This window comes from Ahaetulla prasina, chromosome 11, assembly GCF_028640845.1.
Source record: "Ahaetulla prasina isolate Xishuangbanna chromosome 11, ASM2864084v1, whole genome shotgun sequence".
NCBI classification, from domain to species: domain Eukaryota; kingdom Metazoa; phylum Chordata; class Lepidosauria; order Squamata; family Colubridae; genus Ahaetulla; species Ahaetulla prasina.
This window is the reverse complement of record NC_080549.1, coordinates 10,790,617-10,813,829: the sequence shown is the minus strand read 5'-3', so window position 1 is coordinate 10,813,829 and position 23,213 is coordinate 10,790,617. Positions and strand designations below refer to the sequence as shown.

The 23,213-nt window shown below is 41.1% G+C and overlaps 1 protein-coding gene across 2 annotated transcripts in view; it reads right to left on the bottom strand.

The window, feature by feature from the left end:
• The window catches only part of DIAPH2 (diaphanous related formin 2), a 415,247-nt gene that overhangs the window by 260,865 nt on the left and 131,169 nt on the right, over positions 1-23,213 (bottom strand). For both annotated transcript variants that reach the window (XM_058154563.1, XM_058154564.1), the window contains 3 exons: positions 15,881-15,982; positions 14,900-14,994; positions 6,255-6,356 (listed from right to left, as the gene is read on the bottom strand). In XM_058154563.1, the coding sequence (XP_058010546.1) occupies positions 6,255-6,356; positions 14,900-14,994; positions 15,881-15,982 (299 nt within the window). The remainder of the gene's footprint in view (positions 1-6,254; positions 6,357-14,899; positions 14,995-15,880; positions 15,983-23,213) is intronic.

Here is a 23,213-nt window from a genome sequence, read left to right as displayed (position 1 = left end):
TTATATTTTTTAAAAAATTAGTTTATCCTCTGTTCCTAAGAGTATCCTATGCAAAGAATTCAGCTTATGAACAACATAAATAACTAAAGTAACCAAGAAACAAAACTTGAGACAAATGGTATCCCCTCGATGTGCATTGCCATTTAACTTAAAATCTGGCCTTTGGTCAACTTTGCAAGGGATGACAGATGTTTGTATTTACTGACATACAATTATAGAATAGCTTTATTGTGTCACCAAAGAAGGGAGAACCTGAAATATTGGAATAAATATTACAATGCATGTTATCGGGTGATTTTTATTTATTTATTTTTTGCTGCTTTCCCAACCACACATCCTGTCACTTTATCTCTCCAAATAGTTTTATCAATGCCCGTTTGAGATAGTAAAACACTTTTTTTTCTTTGACGATATTTTCCAAAGTGATATTATTGTAGAGATTTCTATATACAGTTCATTTTAAAGAAGGATAACCATTATAAACAAAACTCAGTCTTCCATTAGCTTAATCAAAGCACTTGTGATATGCATTGCCGAAGAATTATAGAACTATATTTAATCTCCATTTAGAAAAATGTTGATCTCCACTGCAGAGCTTCTATTATGGTTAGTAACAGCATAATAATCGTGCAAATAATGTTGATGTATAAAAACAAGAGTATGAACCGACACAATTACTAAATGTTTTTTTTAGTGTCGCCACAGAATTATAGCTTACTAAGCCTTGTGTAAGCCTGGAAAATAATTTGACTGAAAATGATGACAGTTGTCAGATATGATTCTATGTTGCATTTCACAAGACTTAGATTCTGGTTTTATGATTCACTATGTAAAATGCCCACGGATAAAAGGTAAAGGTAAAGGTTCCCCTCGCACATACATGCTAGTCGTTCCCGACTCTAGGGGGCGGTGCTCATCTCCGTTTCAAAGCCGAAGAGCCAGCGCTGTCCGAAGACATCTCCGTGGTCATGTGGCCGGCATGACTCAACGCCAAAGGCGCACGGAACGCTGTTACCTTCCCACCAAAGGTGGTCCCTATTTTTCTACTTGCATTTTTTACGTGCTTTCGAACTGCTAGGTTGGCAGAAGCTGGGACAAGTAATGGGAGCTCACCCCGTTACACGGCAGCACTAGGGATTCGAACCGCTGAGCTGCCAACCTTTCGATCGACAAGCTCAACGTCCTAGCCCCTGAGCCACCGCGTCCCACGGATACTGAATGCAATTGCATAATATGCAGGGGTTTGATTATATTATGAAGTCGCTGTCCATCAAAACACCACCAAGGAAATTTCATTTTTCAGCCTGATCCATTTTAAAATGAGGAGGCAACAATAGCTTTTAACAGCTGTTACAAGTACTTTATTTCCCTACAGACCTTCCAATAGATTTATGCTTTTGCTACTTAAAGCATTTCCAAATGGCCTTTTCCCTCCTTTGAGCACCTAAAATAATCAGACTCTTTCACCCTGGTAGATCTCCTTCAAGAGGGTTATTTTTCTGTCATGCTGAAGGTCAAATGGTATTCTTAAAAGGAGTTAAATCTATAATTCATGTCAGGCGGAGAAAAGTTAATTCCTCTAAATTGTGTTCCAATCCAATCATGCATCTACATGCTTGGAAAGCTGGCTTGTAATATTTAAGAGCTAAATACATTTTTTTTTTGGCTTCATATTTATTTTTCTGATCTTCCAATAAAGATTAAAAGGACTGAGCAGGAGCAGGGAAGAAAAAAAAGGAGTGAATTAAAAGCGGTGTAGTAGAGAGAACTGAAGAAATAATAAATACAATCAACATTATTATATTTGAGATATGTATGTAACAATTAAACTGTATATTTGTTGTTAATGTTTTCTTTAGATTACCATGGTAAAATTCATAAAATATGTCAGGAAGCGCTTATTAAATACTAAATTATTTCTTTGTAATCAGAGAAATCCCAAACAAGAAACATTAAAGCAACATCAAAACTATAAACAGTTTTGAACATGTCAATTTTCATAACTGAAACTTAAGAGATCAACTACAGTAACTATTTTGTTTTCCCTCATTCAATTTCATCTCCCTCAAAATCGCTGCAAAACTTTTTTATTATTATTATTACACTAGGATACAATTCCAAATATGGTACCTAATTTGAAGACATAATTCATCTTAATGTTTCATCTAAATGAAAATGTGATGCTCCAATTTTCATGCACAAATAAGAATATTAAGCTAATTAGGCTGTTATAATAAGTTACCTAATTAGAAAGTGTGACTTTTCTAAATGAATTTTAAACATCTAATTTTGACCTTTATTAGATTTGATGGGTATATTGATTATCCAATTAAAGCCTCATATTAATCATTAACTAACCTAATGTGTATATGCAAATAGATGTATGCATTCTGAGGAAAGTAAACAACCTCTCACCTTCAGATATAAATTGCAAGCAACTTAGACTTTTTAAACACCAGGGCTCAGATTATGATAAGCAGGGGTCATTTTAGCAATGATGTGGTTTGTAACTGCAGGCTGAATAAGAGGAATCTATAAAAATGATCAGATTTTAAAAGCAGCACCTTTGAAGGGTTCAATGTGTTAAAGGGTTGTGATCCTTTAATTCCATCATTTAACAAGCCCATTTTATACATGTATGTGTCTGGGAAAGTTGGTTTTCAGTTAAAATATGGAGTTAGATGTCATGTATTAGTACATCTTTGTTTCCTAATAAAATTTGGTAGCTTATTAGTAACCTTGACTAACATTAAGTGTTCTATCTTTTTATTCTTGATGAACGTATTTTATTCTCCTTATGTACACTGAGATCATATGCACCAAAATCAAATTCCTTGTATGTCCAATCACACTTGGCCAATAAAGAATTCTATTCTATTCTATTCTATCTGGGTGACTTAGTTAAAAGCTGTCAGGCTAGGGTGAAAAACAACGTAGAATCATCCAGGCAAATCTTTTATTTGCGTACGTACAACAGACAGAATCTTGCCGGACTAAAGTCTTATCCAAATGGATATCTATCGGAGGCACTAGGGAGTGGCTATGCTTACTCTTTTCTTCTATATCTTATCCAGTTCTGGGCTGGGTTGTTTCTTATTTCTTATCATATGAAAAACAGTTGCAAGAACTGGGTATGTTTAGTTTAATGAAAAGAAGGACTAGGGGGGACATGATAGCAGTATTCCAATATCTCAGGGGCTGCCACAAAGAAGAGGGAGTCGGGCTGTTCTCCAAAGCACCTGAAGGCAGGACAAGAAGCAATGGGTGGAGACTAATCAAGGAGAGAAGCAACTTAGAACTAAGGAGAAATTTCCTGACACTGAGAACAATTAATCAGTGGAACAACTTGCCTCCAGAAGTTGTGAATGCGCCAATGCTGGAAATTTTTAAGAAGATGTTGGATAACCATTTGTCTGAAGTGGTGTAGGGTTTCCTGCCTAGGCAGGGGGTTGGACTAGAAGACCTACAAGGTCCCTTCCAACTCGTTGTTGTTGTTGTTGTGGCTGTGGTTGTTGTGGTTGTGGTTGTGGTTGTGGTTGTGGTTGTGGTTGTTGTTGTTGTTGTTGTTATTATTATTATTATTATTATTATCTCCCCCCGCCCCATTTTTTCTGCCTTCTCTAGGCAACATCTCTCACCAAAGCCCAAATTAAGATAATTCTTCTTCGAAGAATACAAAATGGGGCAAAATAGGATTAGAAATGATTCTGGAAGGTTTAGCTATTACAAATGTACTTGAGTCCACATAGGCTGACAGGTTATAAGGTTGAAAACATCATCTGAGCAGAGGTTTAAGACTGCCTTGAAAAAAAAAATGCATTGGAATGAAGTTTCAGACCCAAGAGGTTAAATGGTAATAAAAAGGCAGTGAAGAAGGGTCAAAGAGATATATTGGAAAGGCAAAGAATAGCTTCCTTTAGCTCCTAATTGCTTTCCACTGATAGTCATGCTCTGCGATCCATAAACAGGTGAATCTTTCCTAAGTCCAGCAGAATTCTTGGTAATACATAAAACAATAATAAAAATGTATTTGCATGTAAGCTGCGGATTTGCAGATCAGAAGAACAATTGTCAGAGATTAACACTCCCTCCCAAAATAGGGCCTCAACACCGTGTGAATAAATTATATATTCCCTAAGAGTTTCAACATGGCAAAATTCTCCCGCGGACGGATGCGATGGTTCTTAAGTGGGCTGTTATTTTGGATAATTACAGCAGTTCACCATGTAAAGGTGTTGTTTCGCTTTAATTTTATCCAATGTTTTTTTTTTCCTCTTTTCTTTTACGCTATGTGATTATACGGGATGATCTCTGAAAAATTTTACTCAGCCTGGAACATCTTGGAATCCAAAGAGACCCAAAAGAAGCTTAAATGACAAGTGTGAGAAAATATGGCGATTCTGTTCTAAAGGAAAAGACATGCGCATGTCTTGATGGAGCCCGAAGGGAAAATAAACGTACAAAAGAAACAAAGACTTCTGACAGCATAACAGAAAGAAAACCAGAAGAACTGCAATCAACACCTATAAAACTGCTAATATAGAAATGTAGTTCAAATTGAGTGATATCTTTTTTTTTCTTTCTTTGCCACCAAGTTTTCTTTTCCTAGACTGTACCTCACAGTGTCCCTTGAAGCGGTAGTTTAGCTTTGATGAAAACTGTAATATCTCGTTTAGAGGAAGGTACTAGATGAAAATATCCAAGTAACTTTGTATTTTGTAACAGTGTTCTGATCCTTTTTTTCCCCCCTCCCCAAGCATCTTATAGAAGTATGAATGGATTTAAAATATTTTTATGGTTGCAGGCTATTCGGCACCGAAGTTGGAAAAAGATATTCCAAGTGTCTTTAATTCCATGATTAATTACACCATCTGACCAGTGATTAGGGATCCAGCTAGATGGTCACATCTAGCTAACCTTGGATCATCATGACAAATAAGCTCAGACATGATTTAAGAATTTTAGCTAGGATATAAGTAGAATAAGTATTTTATGGAGAGGAGGGGGGGAACAGAGGGGAGGAGAGGAGAGGAAGGGCAAAAGAAGCAGAAGGAGGAGGAGGAGAAAGAGAAAAGAGGAAGGTCAGGAGAAAGAGGAGACGAAGGGCAGGAGAAGCAGAAGGAGAAGGAGGAGAAAAAAGAGGAGAAGTGGAGAAGGAGCAAAGAAGAAGGGCAGGAGAAAGAGAAGAGGAGGGGAGGGGTAGGAGAAGCAGAAGGAGGAGAAGGAGAAGGAGAAAAGAGGAAGGGCAAGAGAAAGAGGAGATGAAGGGCAGGAGAAGGAGGAGGAGGAGAAAGAGAAGAAGAGGAGAAGGAGAAAAGAGGAAGGGCAGGAGAAAGAGGTGGCGAAGGGCAGGAGAAGCAGAAGGAGGAGAAGGAAGAGGAGAAGGAGGAGAAGGAGAAAAGAGGAAGGGTGGGAGAAAGAGGAGAGGAGGGGCAGGAGAAGGAGAAGGAGGAGGAGAAGGAGAAGGAGAAGGAGAAAAAAGGAAGGGCAGGAGAAGAAGAGGAAGGGCAGGAGAAGCAGAAGGAGAAGGAGGAGAAAGAGGAGAAGTGGAGAAGGAGCAAAGAAGAAGGGCAGGAGAAAGAGGCGAAGGGCAGGAGAAGCAGAAGGAGGAGGAGGAGAAGAGGAGAAGTGGAGAAGGAGCAAAGAAGAAGGGCAGGAGAAGAAGAGGAGAGGAGGAGGAGGAGAAGCAGAAGGAGGAGAAGGAGAAGGAGAAAGAGGAGGAGGAGAAGCAGAAGGAGAAAGAGGAGATGAAGGGCAGGAGAAGGAGGAGGAGAAGAGGAGAAGGAGAAGGAAGAGGAGAAGGAGGAGAAGGAGAAAAGAGGAAGGGTGGGAGAAAGAGGAGAGGAGGGGCAGGAGAAGGAGAAGGAGGAGGAGAAGGAGAAGAAGAAAAGAGGAAGGGCAGGAGAAAGGCTGCTTAAGTTTTTTCTTAAACTGCTTAAATTTTTAAATTCTAAATTCTATTTATGTTTTAAATTGGGGTTTTTAGATTTTAAATATTTTAATTTTTTGGCCAATTGTATAATAAGTTTCTTAATTTAGTTTTTAATTGTACATTGTTTATGTTTTATCCTGGCTGTGAGTCCTTCGGGAGAAGGGCGGCCTAGAAATCCAATAAATAAAATAAAATAAATAAAATAAAATAAAATAAAATAAATAAATAAAGAGGAGGCGAAGAGAAGGAGGAGGAGAAGCAGAAGGAGAAAAGAGGAAGGGCAGGAGAAAGAGGAGAGGAGAGGAGACACAATTCAACTTACCACAACTCCGAACTGTTCTGACTCACAGAGATCATCATATTCATTCTTCAGTTCAGCTAAGGCATTAAGTTCTTTTTGTTCAGGGAGATTTTTAACCAGGTTCTAGTGTGAGAAACAGAAATTAGGGATTAGTGCTCCCTCTTGGAAGGGAAGTCAACAATTTGAGGCCTTCACACTGTCCCACACATCTTTCTCCCAGCATTACAATGATGTCCAATAGTATGAGAACGTGACTTGCGGTAGTTAAAAGATTGCCTCTTCTTTAACGCCCTAAACTTGCAAAATGCATTATAACTTCAAAGGATTATTTTGATATCCATTGAGCAATTACTTTTTTCATGAAAAGCAGATATATATTTCTTCTTCTTAATTCACAGGCAGGCAATCCCCAGATACTCGCTGTTTGGGAATTATTTCATTCACCACCCGTTCAATATACTGAAAACATTTCTGAACAGTTTTTAGCAAAGGGTTGTGTATATCCCGGCTCCAAATAGTATAACCTTGAAATATGAGCCAGTGGTTTCTTTCCATATATTCATGACAGCGCCCATTCCACTGGTGGGCGTGAAAGAGGGGCTTTGGTGTGAATCATGAAATTACATTTCCTATTCAGCCCTCCTGACAAATGGTTCAATAAAGCCTTAAATCAAAACAATTGCAAATTATACACCGGGCATCCTTTATTCCAGGTTCTGGAACCATCGCTGATCAAATTCTTCTCCAGGCAGACATCGCTGTTGTTGTTGTCTGTTTTGCCAGAATATGTTTCCTAAGGTAGTGACAGGGGGTTCACCTGGGGTATATTTTGGAAGACTTGGTTGATAAAAACATAAAATTATGGCTGCTTCAGAAAGATTCTCAAAGGAAAAAAAAATCCTAAAAGCGCTAATAGCACAGTGGTCAGAATGCAGTATTGCAGGGTAAATTCTGCCCGCTGTCAGCAGCTCTGATCCTCAACGGGCTACAAGGTTGACTCAGCCTTCCATCCTTCTGAGGTCGGTAAAATGAGGACTCAGATTGTTGGGGCATTACGCTGAATCTGTAAACTGCTCAGAGAAGGCTGTATATAAGTCTAAGTCAGGGGTGTCAAACTCAATTTCATTCAGGGCCGCATCAGGGTTGTGTTTGACCTCAGGAGGCTAGGGTGGGCGTGGCCAGGGTGGGGATGGCCAGCTTGACGTCACCCATGTCGGGGGCGCCTGTGGTGGTCCAAGAACTCTGCCAGCGAAAATGGGCTCTTGAGCTCCGTTTTTGGCTGCAACGGTTTCCTGCGACCCTCTGCCAACGAAAACGGAGCTCGGGAGGGCACATGCGGCCTTCCTGAGCTCTATTTTCGCTGGCAGAAGCATCGCGGGCCAGTCATTCACTATTTCCAGGGCCTCCCCATGGGCCAGATCCGACCCTCAGGCCTTGAGTTCGACACACCTGGTCTAAATATTATTGCTATTCCTGACTACAGTAGTCATCGATTTACAATCACAATGAATCCCAAAATTTCTGTTGCTAAGCAAAACCACTGTGAAGTGTGTTTTGCCCCATTGTATGGTACTTTCTGCCCAAGTTGTTAACTGAATCAGTGTAGCGATGAAGTTAGTAACTCAGTTAAGTACATCTGGCTTCCCCATTGACTTTGTTTGTCAGGAGGTCGCAAAAGGCGATCATTTGACCCGGGACACTCCAAGCATCATAAATATGAGTCAGTTGCCCACCATCTGAATTTTGGTTGCATGATTGTTTGCAACGGTCGTAAGTATGAAAAACTCTCTGTCATAAGTCACTTTTTTCAATGCTGCCATAATTTCACTAAACAAATGGTTGTAAGTTGAGACCTACCTTAACACACCCTGATCATTGCAAATTTATTAAAAGCATTTCCTTTCATCAACTTTGCTTTATTTTATTTATTATTTGGAGAAGGAGGGTTGTATAAACCTGCCAAAGTTGCAATATGTACCACGTCATGGCAAGGACTATGTATACAGTAGTGGCCAAAATTGTGGAAACCTTTTGGGGAAAGTGTATTTTTGAGGCTTGATGGCTAATAACACCACTTTTTTTGAGAGTTTCAAGATAATCCTATTCCACTGCTGGAATGGCCTGGGAAATAGCCCAGACCTTAACCCAACTGAAAATCTATGCAATTTGTTAGTCAGAAGCAACCCAGCAATAAAACCCAATTAATAGAAGCAATCCTTCAATCTTGGTTTCACATTATAACAGCTGCAGAACTAAAAAACTTGGTTCACTCCATGGGAAGACGTTGTAAGGCCATAATTCATGCTGAAGGTGACCCAGTTAAGGATTTACTGACATGGGGGTCATGTTTGTGTATCTCGTTTTTTCTACGTGTTTCACTTTCCTTCTTTATTCTAATAGCAAATCCTCCATAAAAGTTATTGCATTACATTCTTGATTAAATTATCTTTCCATTGATATATAATTTTATGGCAATACTCCAAAAAAAAGTGCTGTTATTAGCTTGTTTTAGAAAATTTAGGGGCCTCTGTGGCTCAGACTGCTAATGCAGTCTGTTATTAACAGCAGCTGCTTGCAATTACTGCAGGTTCTAGTCCCACCAGGCCCAAGGTTGACTCAGCCTTCCATCCTTTAGAAGGTAGGTAAAATGAGGACCCAGCTTGTTGGGGGCAATAAGTTGACTTTGTATATAAATATACAAATAGGATGAAGACTATTGCTAACATAGTGTAAGCTGCCCTGAGTCTTCGGAAAAGGGCGGGATATAAATGCAAATTAAAAAAAAATACACTTTACCCAAAAGGTTTCCACAATTTTGGCCCTTACTGTAAACTGGAAATGAGAGAAAGCTTGACTCTTAAGAGATTACAACAGAAGAAGACGGTAAAGACAGAAGGTTCAATGAACACAGAAATAGAGGAAGGTCAAACATTCAACATCAGAACTGAGTTAAAGTCTTCTCAGTGGGCATTTTTGCACCCAGTTGGAAAAGTCTCTTGGGGTAGAAGATGTCAATTGTTCAATAATTCTTATTTTCTCCAGCCAGAATATTCTCACCCTCACCTCTTAATACATGGGAAGTATAACAATGAAATGAAAGCTATTGTTAATATAAATGCCGTAACGGTGGTAAAAGCAAAAGTCCTCCTTCTGGTTTTCGAAAGAAAATGTATGCTGACCTCACGCTATGTGGTCCACGGCAAATATTCAAAAGGGAAAACATTCATCTGCACCCACTGACTACTGCAAGGAGAGAAATGTGTGCGGCAATTCTAAGCTGTTTGTTGTTTCTATGAAATAGTGCATTGCTAAGCACATATATATGCTGAAAGCAGTTTTGTGGGGTGGATGAGCTGCGAGAGTATAAGGAGAAACTTAAAATGAAACACAGGCCACATCGAATAGCTCGGAGGCTAGATCTGAGGTCGCTTTTAGAATAGAATAGAATAGAATAGAATAGAATAGAATAGAATAGAATAGAATAGAACAGAACAGAACAGAACAGAACAGAACAGAACAGAATAGAATAGAATAGAATAGAATTTTATTGGCCAAGTGTGATTGGACACACAAGGAATTTGTCTTGGTGCATATGCCCCCAGTGTACATAAAAGAAAAGATACGTTCAACAAGGTACAACATTTACAACACAATTGATGGTCAATATATCAATATAAATCATAAGGATTGCCAGCAACAAGTTATAGTCATACAGTCATAAGTGGAAAGAGATTGGTGATGGGAACTATGAGACAATTAATAGTAGTGCAGATTCAGTAAATAGTCTGACAGTGTTGATGGAATTATTTGTTTAGCAGAGTGATGGCCTTCGGGGAAAAACTTTTCTTGTGTCTAGTTGTTCTGGTGTGCAGTGCTCTATAGCGTCGTTTTGAGGGTAGGAGTTGAAACAGTTTATGTCCAGGATGCGAGGGATCTGCAAATATTTTCACGGCCCTCTTCTTGATTTGTGCAGTATACAGGTCCTCAATGGAAGGCAGGTTGGTAGCAATTATTTTTTCTGCAGTTCTAATTATCCTCTGAAGTCTGTGTTTTTCTTGTTGGGTTGCAGAACCGAACCAGACAGTTATAGAGGTGCAAATGACAGACTCAATAATTCCTCTGTAGAACTGAATCAGCAGCTCCTTGGGCAGTTTTTGAACTTACTGAGTTGGCGCAGAAAGAACATTCTTTGTTGTCCTTTTTTAATGATGTTTTTGATGTTAGCTGTCCATTTTAGATTTTGCGATATGATAGAACCTAGAAATTTTAATGTATAACTGATGTAAATGTAAATGTATGTAAATTTTAATGTATCACTGACTGGCTTTTCTGTTTCCTACACATCAGGAAGAGTGAAATCATTTTAAAAATACACTGGTGCATGGTGTGAATGCAATTCATCAACACCTGTTCCATCAGGATGCTGCGAGTTCTTTCACGCTCACAGGATAATAATAATAATAATAATAATAATAATAATAATAATAATAATAATAATAATAATAATAATAATAATAATAATAATAATAATAATACGGCAACCAATTTTCATTAGCAAAATTTCACCAACTGTCAGCAGCTTTCAAGACTCCTTATCCGTGTTACTGCTGGGAAGACAGCTATGGTGTCGTGTCCCACTCCTCCTCTGACGGCCGGGTCTGTAAAGTCTGTCTCAAGCGTGGCCATGAAGCCTCTGCAGCTTTGCCAAAGTCCTGTCAGAGTTCTCAGGGCAGGCAGGAATCCAAGGTGTGACTTCAGCAACCAGATTAGACTTTGCCTGACTCAAGGAATGCCAGAAAGCAGATCCTTTATATAGGCCATGGGGTGTGGCTCCATGACTCAGCACTTATCCAGGCCTGCCCCTCCCTTCCTTTTGCTGACGTCGCCTCTCCATTCTCCGGAAGCAGGGATCTGTCCACCCTCCAGCTGCCGGCAATTCTAGCTTGTGACTGGCTTCATGCTCATCATGCTCACACATTGTGGGGGGAAGGTTTATTTGCTCAGTCTGTCCGGGCATGGTGCCAGGACTGGGGGCTGGAGGCATGCCAGGCCATTCGTCTGCACTATCAGTCTCTGGCTGAGATAGCAGGAGATGAGAGGGGCCCAGCTGCGGAGAGGGGGGTGGGTGAGGCACAACATATAGGATCTGCGATAGCCAAAGATGAAAGCGGACTTAAGAAGTGATCGACCTTAGATGCAATTACAAGTACTTGAGTTCAATAATGGCACATAGCCCCTTACTTGCCACCATTTATTTAATAACTGTTTGAGGTGGACAGCAACACTGTTGTCAAAGTTCCAATATCTCTGGGGTTGCCACAAAGAAGAGGGAGTCAAACTATTCTCCAAAGGCAGGACAAGAAGCAGTGGGTGGAAACTAATCAAGGAGAGAAGCAACTTAGAACTAAGGAGAAATTTCCTGACAGTTAGAACAATTAATCGGTGGAACAACTTGCCTGCAGAAGTTGTGAATGCTCCAACACTGGAAGTTTTTAAGAAGATGTTGGATAACCCTTTGTCTGGAGTGGTGTAGGGTTGACTGCCTAAGCAGGGGGTTGGACTAGAAGACCTCCAAGGTCCCCTTCCAACTCTGTTATTCTATTTCTAAAGTGACGTTTGGCTGTGTTTTATATTTAGGACTGTTGCAGCAATTCCGTGATCAAAATTCAGATGCTTGGCATATGACTCATATTTATGAAGGTTGCTGTGTTCTGACAGGGATGTGATGTCCATTTGCCACCTTTTGACAAGCAAACTCTGTGGGGAAGCCAGCTTCACTTCACAACTGTGTTCCTAGCTTAACAACTGCAGGGATTCACTAAACAACTATGGCAAGGAAGGTCGTTAGAACGAGGCAAGGCTCACTTAATAATGGTCTTGCTTAGCAACAAAAATGGTGGTCGTAAGTGAAGGGCTACCTGCAATCAACCTTAGATGGAATCGAAGAGTGCTTGAGTTCAGTCATTATGTTCTAGAGCTGGTTGTTTGCTTCCAGTCATAAAAACAGATGAAAATGTCTTTAGAGCAGTGAGGAAAAAAGGGAAATGACAACTTTCAAAATGGATTGTTTATTTCAAGGTGGATTGTTTGTGCATTGTTTTGGAGTGGTGCGGTGGCCTAGAGGTGAAGCTCTCGCCTCACAATCAGGAGGCTGTGAGTTCGATCCTAGGTAGAGAGAGATGGATGGATGGATGGTTTGATGGATGGATGGATGAGTGGCGCGGTGGTCTAGAGGTGGAGCTGTCGCCTCACAATCAGGAGGCTGTGAGTTCGATCCTAGGTAGAGAGAGATGGATGGATGGATAGTTTGATGGATGGATGGATGAGTGGCGCGGTGGTCTAGAGGTGGAGCTCTCGCCTTACTATCAGGCGGCTGTGAGTTCGATCCTAGGTAGAGAGAGATGGATGGATGGATAGTTTGATGGATGGATGGATGAGTGGCGCGGTGGTCTAGAGGTGGAGCTCTCGCCTCACAATCAGGAGGCTGTGAGTTCGATCTCTAGGTAGAGGCAGATACTTCTCTCTCTGGGCACAATGAGAATAGATGTGCTGAACAAAACTCCACATTAGCGACAGGAAGGGCATCCTGCCATTAAACTCCCTGCTAGCTCCATTCAGTTGCCCAAACTCCACCCTGCAAGGGATTATGTGGTCGTTGAAAGATGATTATTGTTCGTGCATTGTTTTCAGGTCTTATTCCATACATGAGCCCGATATAGCTCAACATATTCATAGTCATATTACAGTTAAACATTTTACACACGCACACAACCACACTCTTTCTGAACACAACCCACACAACCAACTAAAGAAACTGAATAGAAGGTATTTGTGACAGTATTGAAAAAAACATCGTGTTTAATCTCTCTTGCTTCATATCTCTAATTCTGCAGCACGTCAGCACAGCGATGTTAAAAACTGCCCATTAAACCGAACCAAGACATCACTTAAACTACCTTTCACATTTCTGCAATAATTTAACAGAAACTTTTATTTTCTGGAAAATGTTAATTGCACACTTAAAGGTTAGTTAAGTGAAAATATTGAAACAGGTGCCCTTTCTTGCATTCAAAAATATCACCTTTCTTTCCTGTCTCAAAACAACTCATTAAGTGATAACTGTTCTTGGGCCTCTTTTGTGGATTTTCATTATTAAACCTATCATAACAGGTAAGAAACGAGCTCTTGCACAAATTCAAATGAAAGCCTTGTTTCCAATTCAAAGTCATTTCTAGCAGACTCTGAATTGGTATATTCAACAATTATTCAATATTGCTGCTTATTATGGGTATTATTATTATTATTATTATTATTATTATTATTATTATTATTATTATTATTATTATTATTATTATTATTATTATTATTATTATTATTATACGAAGCATCGGAATACTCTATAAAGCAGAGGTGTCAAACTTGATTTCATTGAGGGCTGCATCAGGGTTGTGTTTGACCTCGGGGAGGGGGGGCAGGATGTGTGTGGATAGGGGGCGTGGCCAGCTCAATGTCACTCATGTCAGGGGCGCTTGTGACAGTCTGAGTGCTCTGCCAGCGAAAACAGGCTCCCGAGCTCCATTTTCGGCTGTGATGGCCTCCTGCAACCTTCTGCCACTGAAAATGGAGACTGGGCAGCCCTCCCGAGCTCTATTTTTGCTGACAGAGGCACCGCAGGCCGGTCCTTTGTTGTTTCCAGGGTGGCCCCTGGACAGTAGTGAAATCGAAATTTTTTTATTACCAGTTCTGTGGGCGTGGCTTGGTGCGCATGGTGTGGCTTGGTCCGCGTGGCTTGGTGGGCGTGGCAGGGGAAGGATTCTGCAAAATCTCCATTCCCACCCCACTCTTAGGCCAGTCAGAGGTGGTATTTGCCAGTTCTCTGAACTACTCAAAATTTCCGCTACCGGAAATCAAAGAGTAGGGAGGAAGGAGGAGAGGATGTAGATAAGAGAAGGGGAGGATGGTTGTGGAAAGTAGAAGAAGGTAGAGAAGGGAAGAGAGTTAAAGGAAGGGGGTGGTGACCGGGCAGGTCCGATTAATTGTATATGACTTTACACTAAATATGTTATTGGATATGAATGTTAAAATAAAACTTTTTTAATTAAAAAAAAATGTATTCCGCTACCGGTTCTCCGAACTACTCAAAATATCTGCTACTGGTTCTCCAGAACCTGTCAGAACCTGCTGGATTTCACCCCTGCCCCCGGGCCTTGAGTTTGACACCCCTGCTGTAAAAGATCAAATGACTCCATGGTTGTCTGCTTCTGATTCTCTTGATCTGTGATCCCATGTTTTCTAGATATGCTGAAGCAAAATAAAAATGCTGAAATATTGAGATGACACAAGTAATTAGATTGCTACGGTACGCTAAACAGGATTTTTAAATGATTGTGAATCAACATGCATATTTGTGAATGCGGTCCTACTGTTCCCTGCTGGGAACATCTGATCCATCTGGATCAGCTGGATTTCTCCTTCCCTCCCCATTTTTAAGGATTATCTTCACTGAAGATTTTCAGCAAATGGCTTTGGTCATAAATCATCACCCCCTCCCTGGTTAACGCATATACTTTTGACATTTGATGCAATCTTCACCACCAACTTGAGACGTCGACAGAGCTTCATAAAAGACCTACATTTTATTCAAAGAAAACGGCCTAGTAACTTACCTGAATTAATGCTTCACTTAGTTTTGCTTCATCTACTTCTAATATAATGTGTTTTATTTCTTGGTAAGGCATGCGGAAAGATCCCAGGAAAATAGCTGAAATGACACACCATCATAATTTGAGAGAGGACATTAAATGAATGCCTCTCGTACATTTTATGGTGAAAAGTATGGCTTTTTTATCAAGAACTCTTAATCTGAAGACAGGTTTATACCTATTTTATGCATTATACTGCATTGCATAAAATAAAACAGCATTTTATACAACGAACCTGTGGCGTGAAGGATAAAAATATAACTTAGAAATGTGGGCAGCATAGTACAAGTCTGGGGACAGATATACAATATCTGAAAATACTGATTTTGTTGGGTTTTGTGTGTGTGAGAGAGAGAGAAAGAGAAAGAGTGAGTGAGTGAGTGTGTGATACCTTGGTATTCAACTGTTTTTAAACTCATCCAATTTGGCACTCAACACATTCTGAAGTTTGTTCCGGTACTCGTTGTTTGTTTAATAGGCAACGCGCAAGCTGGAACTTACTGGTGTCAGCAGCCTTATGGCTTATTTATATTATTTCTTATGGGAAAAATTGTTTGGTACTCATCATTTTTGGTACTCCCGGAACCAATTAAGGATGAGTACCAAGGTACCATCCTGTGTGTGTATGTGTGTGTAATGTTAATGCAGTTAAGTTCTAACGCTTTAATTCTTAGATTTATGAGATAAAACACCACCATCAAACTGAACCCAGGTTCTAATGAAGGAACAATCTCATATCTATTGTCATCCATTTCTGCTGAAGAAATGATATCGGCACAGGGTGCTGCTAATGAAAACAAGGGCCGGGAAGACAATATAATCCATTCCTATAATAGTGTACCTCTAAATATCTAACAATAAATCTACTCTTTATATTATTTTTGAAAAGGCTGAAGAAGAAAAAAGGCTCAAATGATCCCTAGATAAAATGAATATATTACATACACAAATTTTGGGCAGTCTTCCCATCCAATATTCTTAATTCTTTCACTTTCTTCTTGGGCATTATCATCTTCTTCTCCTCCACATTCTCCACTGTCTTTTTCGCTACAAAGCAAAAAGAAAGCAATGTCCTTGATTATTTACATACACAGAAACGTTTAAAATGCCAGAATTGGTTTCCTACATTGTTGTTAATTAAAACAACAACAAAAAATATCAAGTTAAAAACAATTGGGATAAGACCCACAAAGAGTAACATTTGAATTTTTGTTTTGGGATTTAAAAGAAGATTTTGATAAGGTTAGGCTACAGTCGTGCAAATTTATAGAGCTTCAACCAATGCCAAAATAGACTGGAGACTCTTCTACTCTTTCCATCATCTCAGCCCTACTCAACTGGTTGTCTCAAAGACCCACAATTTCTTTCTCGGCATGTTAGGGCCTCCTACTGGTTCGCATCCACACAACACCAAACCGTGTTTTGACTTATTCCACAATCAGGCAAAGTTAATTTAAAACACAGCCAAGGGAGCTGGGAAGGAGGAACAGGTGTCGGAGAAGGCAGAGTTAAAAACGCTTCACAAAACAAAACAAAACTATATTAAACCTGTTGGTAAGCAACCGTGTTTTTGTTTTCGGTGAATACTGAGGTCTATTTTGTCAGCCATCACGTCTTTGTTTACTCAAGCCGGAGAGAAAAGAGCTGATGCAACATGCTGTAAGAGATTGTTTTCCACATTATGCTTATGTGATGGGTTCCATGTGAGGGAAGAGGAGACGGTGGTACTGCCTTATCCCTGAAATTAATGGATCCCCAAGAAAGGAAAATTTTATTGTGACACCTGCTTTATACCTGCACTTGTAACAATGACATTTGCCAATGTGAACGAGGAAGGGTAGAGGAAATTAAACACAGCCAATTGTTCTGGTGACAAGGAAAACCCCAAAGAAGGTTGCAATGGTTGAGAGACTTAATTAACTAAAACTTCACTATTAGCCTATCCCAAAAATCTGGAAACACATGGGTTTTGAAAATTAACAGCTGCATTCTATTTAATGTACTCTCACACCTGATCATTAACTCAATTACTGAACTCCATTAAATGTTACCGCTACACAATTTAATAGTTATAATGTTAAGACAAAGCAAAATATTGAACACTGGTGGTGACAAGATAAAATGCTTGAATAAGGAAATTTTAAGGAGTAAACAACTCACTCTTGGGTGCAAAATTGTACTGCAGAAAATATCTTGATATATCAAAGTCTCTTCTCTGAGCTCAGGGTGGTATATATATAGCACACCTGTGGTTTTGTCTGTTTGTTCTCAAAACTCTCCTGCCAATCACAATTCTTTGCCAACCAGACCTGCAACCTTCCTTCCCTGCCAAACTGGGTGGTTAGGACAGGATGATGTGAATGGGACAAGATGGTTCCTCAGGTAGCCTTGCCCCATGCTGTGAAGTCTCTTCAGTTCTATCTTGTCCATTGTTACGCAACAAATTTAGAATAGAATAGAATAGAATAGAATAGAATAGAATAGAATAGAATAGAATAGAATAGAATAGCAGAGTTGGAAGGGACCTTGGAGGTCTTCTAGTCCAACCCGCTGCTTATAGCGCAGGAGCAGGTGGGTCCATTTCAAAATCGGAGTGAACCAGTTTGCTCACAGCTGAAAGTTGCAGCTAACGGTTCTCCCGAACTGGTCCAAACCGGTAGAATCCCACCACAGCCCTAGTCCTTCTTTTCATCAAACTAGACATAGCCAGTACCAGCAACCATTCTTTTATATGTTTGAGCCTTAATCATCTTTGTTGCTCTTCTCTGTACTCTTTCTAGAGTCTCCACATCTTGTTTACATTGTGGCGGCCAAAACTACACAATTTACACGATCTCATGATAAATGTCCAAATAAATGTTTAAGCGAATGCCGAGAAAGTGTGCCATCTAACTGGCCATTCCTAGGTAAGAAAAGATTAGCTTCCACAGTAATAATCACCTCTCGGTACAAATCAACAAGCCAAAAATATTATCCGTACGACTAACGGATCACCGCTAAACCTTAATTCCAGGTTTAATCATTCAAAATCATTACGTCAGTCATTTAATTAAAGGAAATTTAATATTTCTCCTTTTCACCTTCTCAAAGTGTGTGTCCTTAGCATCACTTTCTTTTTCATTTAATTAATAAATACATAACCTGTCTTTTTATTTTTTTTCTTTAAGGAACATTCATGTTGACTTAAACATTAAAAATTATACACACAGAGACACAAAGTAAGGTTAAGTTACACAACAGCACCGCATGCTTTTGTGCTAAGCAAAGGAGACACCTCTCTAAACCAATGATTAGATGTGTTGGCTCAGCTTCCCCTGGGAAGGCATTTTATAGAATAAACCCTTTAACAGAAGAGTAAGAGTTGCATACATTAATTTTCCACAAACACCTGCTAACGTTTAATAGAAAATGACGCTCCAAGCTCTTATCTTGGGAGTTTCAAATTCTTTAAATGATCACCCAGGTTTTTACGTAGAGGTAGTCCTCGACTTACAACAGTTCATTTAGTGACCGTTCAAAGTTGCAATGACCCATGATCGTTTTTCACACTTACGACCATTTCAGCACATACACACACCCATGGTCACGTGATCAAAATTCATACACTTGGCCCCTGACTCATATTTAAGAGACATGTGATCACCTTTTGCCTTCTTCTGATAAGAAAACGGGGAAGTCAAATTCTCTTAACAACCATGTTATCAACGATAATGATTCACTTAACAATCAGTTCAAGGAAGGTTGTAAAATGGGCCAAAGTTTACTTAACCAACTTCTCACTTAGCAACAGAAATTTTGGGTTCGACCGTGGTCGTAACTCAAGGACTATCTCTTCGTCTTCTAGGGTGGCTCACATACAGCTTGGTACAAAGACGAGCAACAGTTACAAGCGAACACTGCCTTTTCATTATCATAAAATCAGTAGTGGGTTTCACATATCCTTACTACTGGTTTGCACCTTTTGCGCATGCACCCGGCTTCTGTGTGTGTGTTTTGCTCGCACATGAGCATTCTGCGCATGCAGCCGGACTCAAAAATGTGGCTAAATAGGATGGTATTACGCCCAGGCAGGTGAGCCCACCTGCAGTCGCCACTACCGGTTTCGCCGAACTGGTAAAAACCGCTGAATACTACCTCTGCATGAAAAAAATCATGCTAATGTTTCATCAGAAAGTAAATTTCCACTCCAGATGTCTCAAAAGCCTGTTTTCCCAATTTCATAGCAGTTGCTCTTAGACGAACAATCAAGTTTTTAGTGCATTTTTGCATAATCATGTTATTTCAATGCTTTTTAAAAAAAGGCAGCAGAGAAGTCCACTTTGGTGAAGTTTCTTACAAAAGCTCCTTCCCTTTTCAAGGAGGCCTGAGTGCAGTTACTACTTCTTCTTTTTTTTGCGGAATAGAATAAAGCAAAGGATTCTAGAGACTCCGTCTCTCTGTAGCTCCAACCACCTGCAATATTTATGCTATTTTGTCTGAGAAATAATTCCCCCTCTTAGTAAAGTTGACACTGATGCTAAGAGAATTACCGTATTCGAGATATATGGCATCTGTTCTGAAATATTCATTGGAAATGCTGACACCTTAATAAGGTTTTCTTGATAGACGATGCTCTTTGACACAGAAGAAACTTTTTTTTATTATTTTGTTTTCTTTTTAACAGGAAAAGCTACAACAACAAGGACAACACAACTGCAGCCAGTTCTAGGCGCACAGGACAACGCGCCTGCACATTTTTCTACAAGCAACGTGATTATTTTCACAGGGAACATTTTTTTGTGCGTGTGTCTTTCCCTGGAAGCCCATTGTTCTTGTTGAAAATGAAAAACCTCAGCACTATTATTAATTAATTTGTAGATGTCTCCTGCAGTTCTGAAAATACAATTGCATCACTTATACTTAAAACACACACAGTAAGTAAAGCTACTAATCCATGGGTGTCAAACTCAAGGTCTGGGGCCTGGATCCGATCCCGAGAGGTGCTTAGATCTGGCCCATGGAGCCGCCTTGGAAAAAGCGAAGGGCCGGCCCGCAGTGCCTCTGCCAGCGAAAATGGAGCTCGGGACGACTGTATGCGGCCCTCCTGACCGCCATTTTCACTGGCAGAAGGTTGCAGGAGGCCTGTTGTGGCTCCCGCCCCCGAACCTGGCCCCATGCCCGAAAGTGCCTGGGAGCCGGGCCTGCTGCCAGAAAGTGATTTGGACAGTGAGGGGGAAGGGCCGTCAGGACTTACCTCGGAAGCACCGGCCTCCCTGGATCAGCTCCAGGAGCCAGAAGCAGGCCAAGTGAAAGAGATAACGAGGCCTCCTTCTCCTGACTCTTCCCCCACCACAGGCCATGCCTGCAGACCCAGCTGATAGCAATCAGGCTTGGTTGAACCCTAGGTTTAGTAGGCAGGAGAGGAGGGAACGACAGAAACAGAAGAGGGGCAGGCCTAGGAAGGGCTGAGTCTTGGAGCCACACCCCACAGGATATAAAAGGCAGCAAGAGCTGGTGTGTCTCTTTGTATCAGGTAAATCCACGGATTGACTAGAGCTGAAGGTTGTGACTCACCAGCGTCTTGGCAGCCAACGAGGGCTCTTGACAGACGCTGGCTCTTTTGCTGCCAGAGCTGATAAGAGCCGGCTAATTAAACCATCGTTCAGACGGAGGAGAGGAGGACACAACAAGGCCATTGCAACCGAAAATGGAACTGAGGAGCTCATTTTTGCTGGCAGAGCATTTGGGCCGCCACAGGTGCCCCCGATATGAGCGGCATCAAGCTGGCCACGCCCACTTGCTGACCCTCCCCATGCCCACCCCAGACACCCAAGGTCAAACACAACTCTGATGCGCCCCTCAATGAAATAGAGTTTGACACCCCTGTACTAATCCATCCATCCTCCCCACCACCACCCAAAAAAACAAACAAACAGATAATTACAGAATCACGTTTAGGGATCGAAGTTACGATGGCACTGAAAAAAAACGTTATTTATGATGGGTCCTTGCAACATCCCTACAGTCACATGATCAACATCGGGGGGGTGGCTTGGCAACTGGCATGCTTTAATGACGGTTTCAGGATCACCACAACAACAAGACACAAGAACAGCTTTTCCCTGAATGCCATCACTCTGCTAAACCAATAATTCCCTCAACACTGTCAAACTATTTACTAAATCTGCACAACTACTAATCTTCTCATCGTTCCCGTCACCCATCTCCTTCCACTTATGACTGTAACTTTGTTGCTTGTATCTGTTCTGTTTCCCTCCCCCTAATACTCCCAGCAAAGAGTCAGTCAAAGGCCTCCTTTTCTAATTTATTTACATAGATAAATGTCCTGGCCACGTCTACCCACGGGCCTGCCAAGTTTCTGGAGATAACGAGGAAATTATAGATAAGGCCAGAATTACTCACGAATATATTCTTCCCTCCATTGATACAGTTTGCCCAAGAATTCATTGCTTTGTCCAAGACAAAAAACCAGGAAGTCCCGCCTCCTATTTATAGTCTCTGCAGATGTCACTGCATGACAATCATTACTTGGCTTTATCCCAACGCTGCTTCTGCTGCGCGCGCCGGTCATGTCTGCGCAGTCTTGCATCACTCCAAAACTGTTCTTGGGGTGTTGCCAAATCAGAAGAAGGCTCAAGAGAATCAGGCCTTGCCAGCCCCTCCTCCTCCCTTTGAGTGGGTGCCAGGGAGGGAGAGGGCCCAAGAGAAGCATGGCTTGCCAGGTCTTCTCCCTCACTTTCTGAATCATCCGAGTCCAGGAGTCCAGGTCCAGGAACCTGGGTCACAACAGTATCCTTATGATTTATTTTGATATTGATTGTTTCCTGATTACTTATTTGTACCCTATAACTATCAGTAAGTGTTGTACCTTATGATTCTTGATGAACGTATCTTTTCTTTTATGTACACTGAGAGCATATGCACCAAGACAAATCCCTTGTGTGTCCAATCACACTTGGCCAATAAAAATAATGTTCGATATTCTATTCTATTCTTAAGAACCTCTGAGCTTAGCAACAGAAATTTGGGTCCCAAATGTGATTGTAATTTGAGGACTACTTGTAAACAGTACAGGCTACCATCAGAGGTAGAATCCGAGTTATTAATACAGAGGGCTCTCTGCTCTCATCAACTTTTGTAAAATTATGATGCGTGTTCTGACCCAGCTCCCGAAACACGACAAACCCTCTGATGTGAACTCAAATAATTTCTTTATTAAGAGTTCCGGCAAAAAGTTTCTATCACAGTCTCTAAACAGAGACTGTGAAACAGACTTGTTACTCTAACAAGTCTGGCCGGAAGAGGAATAGTTGTCCGCCACATCTATTCATCTCCTCCCCCTGACTTTTATCCCCAGAGAAAGGGTGGGGCCTTGCTAGAAGCGGTGGCTCTTCCTTCCCAAGGATCAGCCCATGGATTTCCACTGCTCTCCTCTCCTCTGGCTTCTGCGCAGCCATGTGCCAGACACTAGATCCAGCTGTTCCTCCTCTTCCTCATCAACCACCTCCAGACCTGGAGACTGTTGACTCTCCATCTGAGGGCTGACAGATGCCCAGGCTCTGCCTCTGCCTCTGCCTCTCTGCCAGCTCCATTCCCTCTTCTTCCTTGGAGCTCCCAGGTTGCCCTGACTCCCACACCTCCTCCTCTTCCTCTGATTCAGCTGCTGGAGGGGCCGGCAGCTGACAGGCCACAACAAAGGGGTATGCAGGACCACAGAAGAGCAAGTCTCTTGGCACTCTCCAACTATTTGCAATGGCTGAGATCACCATTCAGCTCCTGCTTTGCCACGATCAGATAATTCACTGCATCTCAGTTGCCTGAAGAACTTTCAGACGAAGTTCAATACCTCAAAACTTTTCCATGTCGTCTGCACACACCAAGGGATGCTAAAGGGAACAGTCAACTTATGGTGCTGTGGTGGCAACCATCCTCAGCAGAGAACCTGTGGCCACGTCAGCTCATGCGCCAACGCAGAGCTCTATCTATGGAACGCTGTAGTGAATACTGCATGATGAAATCTCTGTGCAATTGAAGTACCAAGAGTGTGTAATAACCCGGGGTCAGTTCTGCACTGCTTTAAGTTTCCTCAAGGTGATTGTCAGCTCTACATTTTGTTCTTATGAAGTTATAAAACACCGTACTGAACAAATGAGCAAGGTACGTCTCAATCATGATGTTTACCCACACTTAATTAAAGACAGGAAAACAACCAAGCATTTGCAACCAATTGTAGTTTGCAGAGGAAATGAACAGAAAACATAGCATTCTTTGGCTTTCA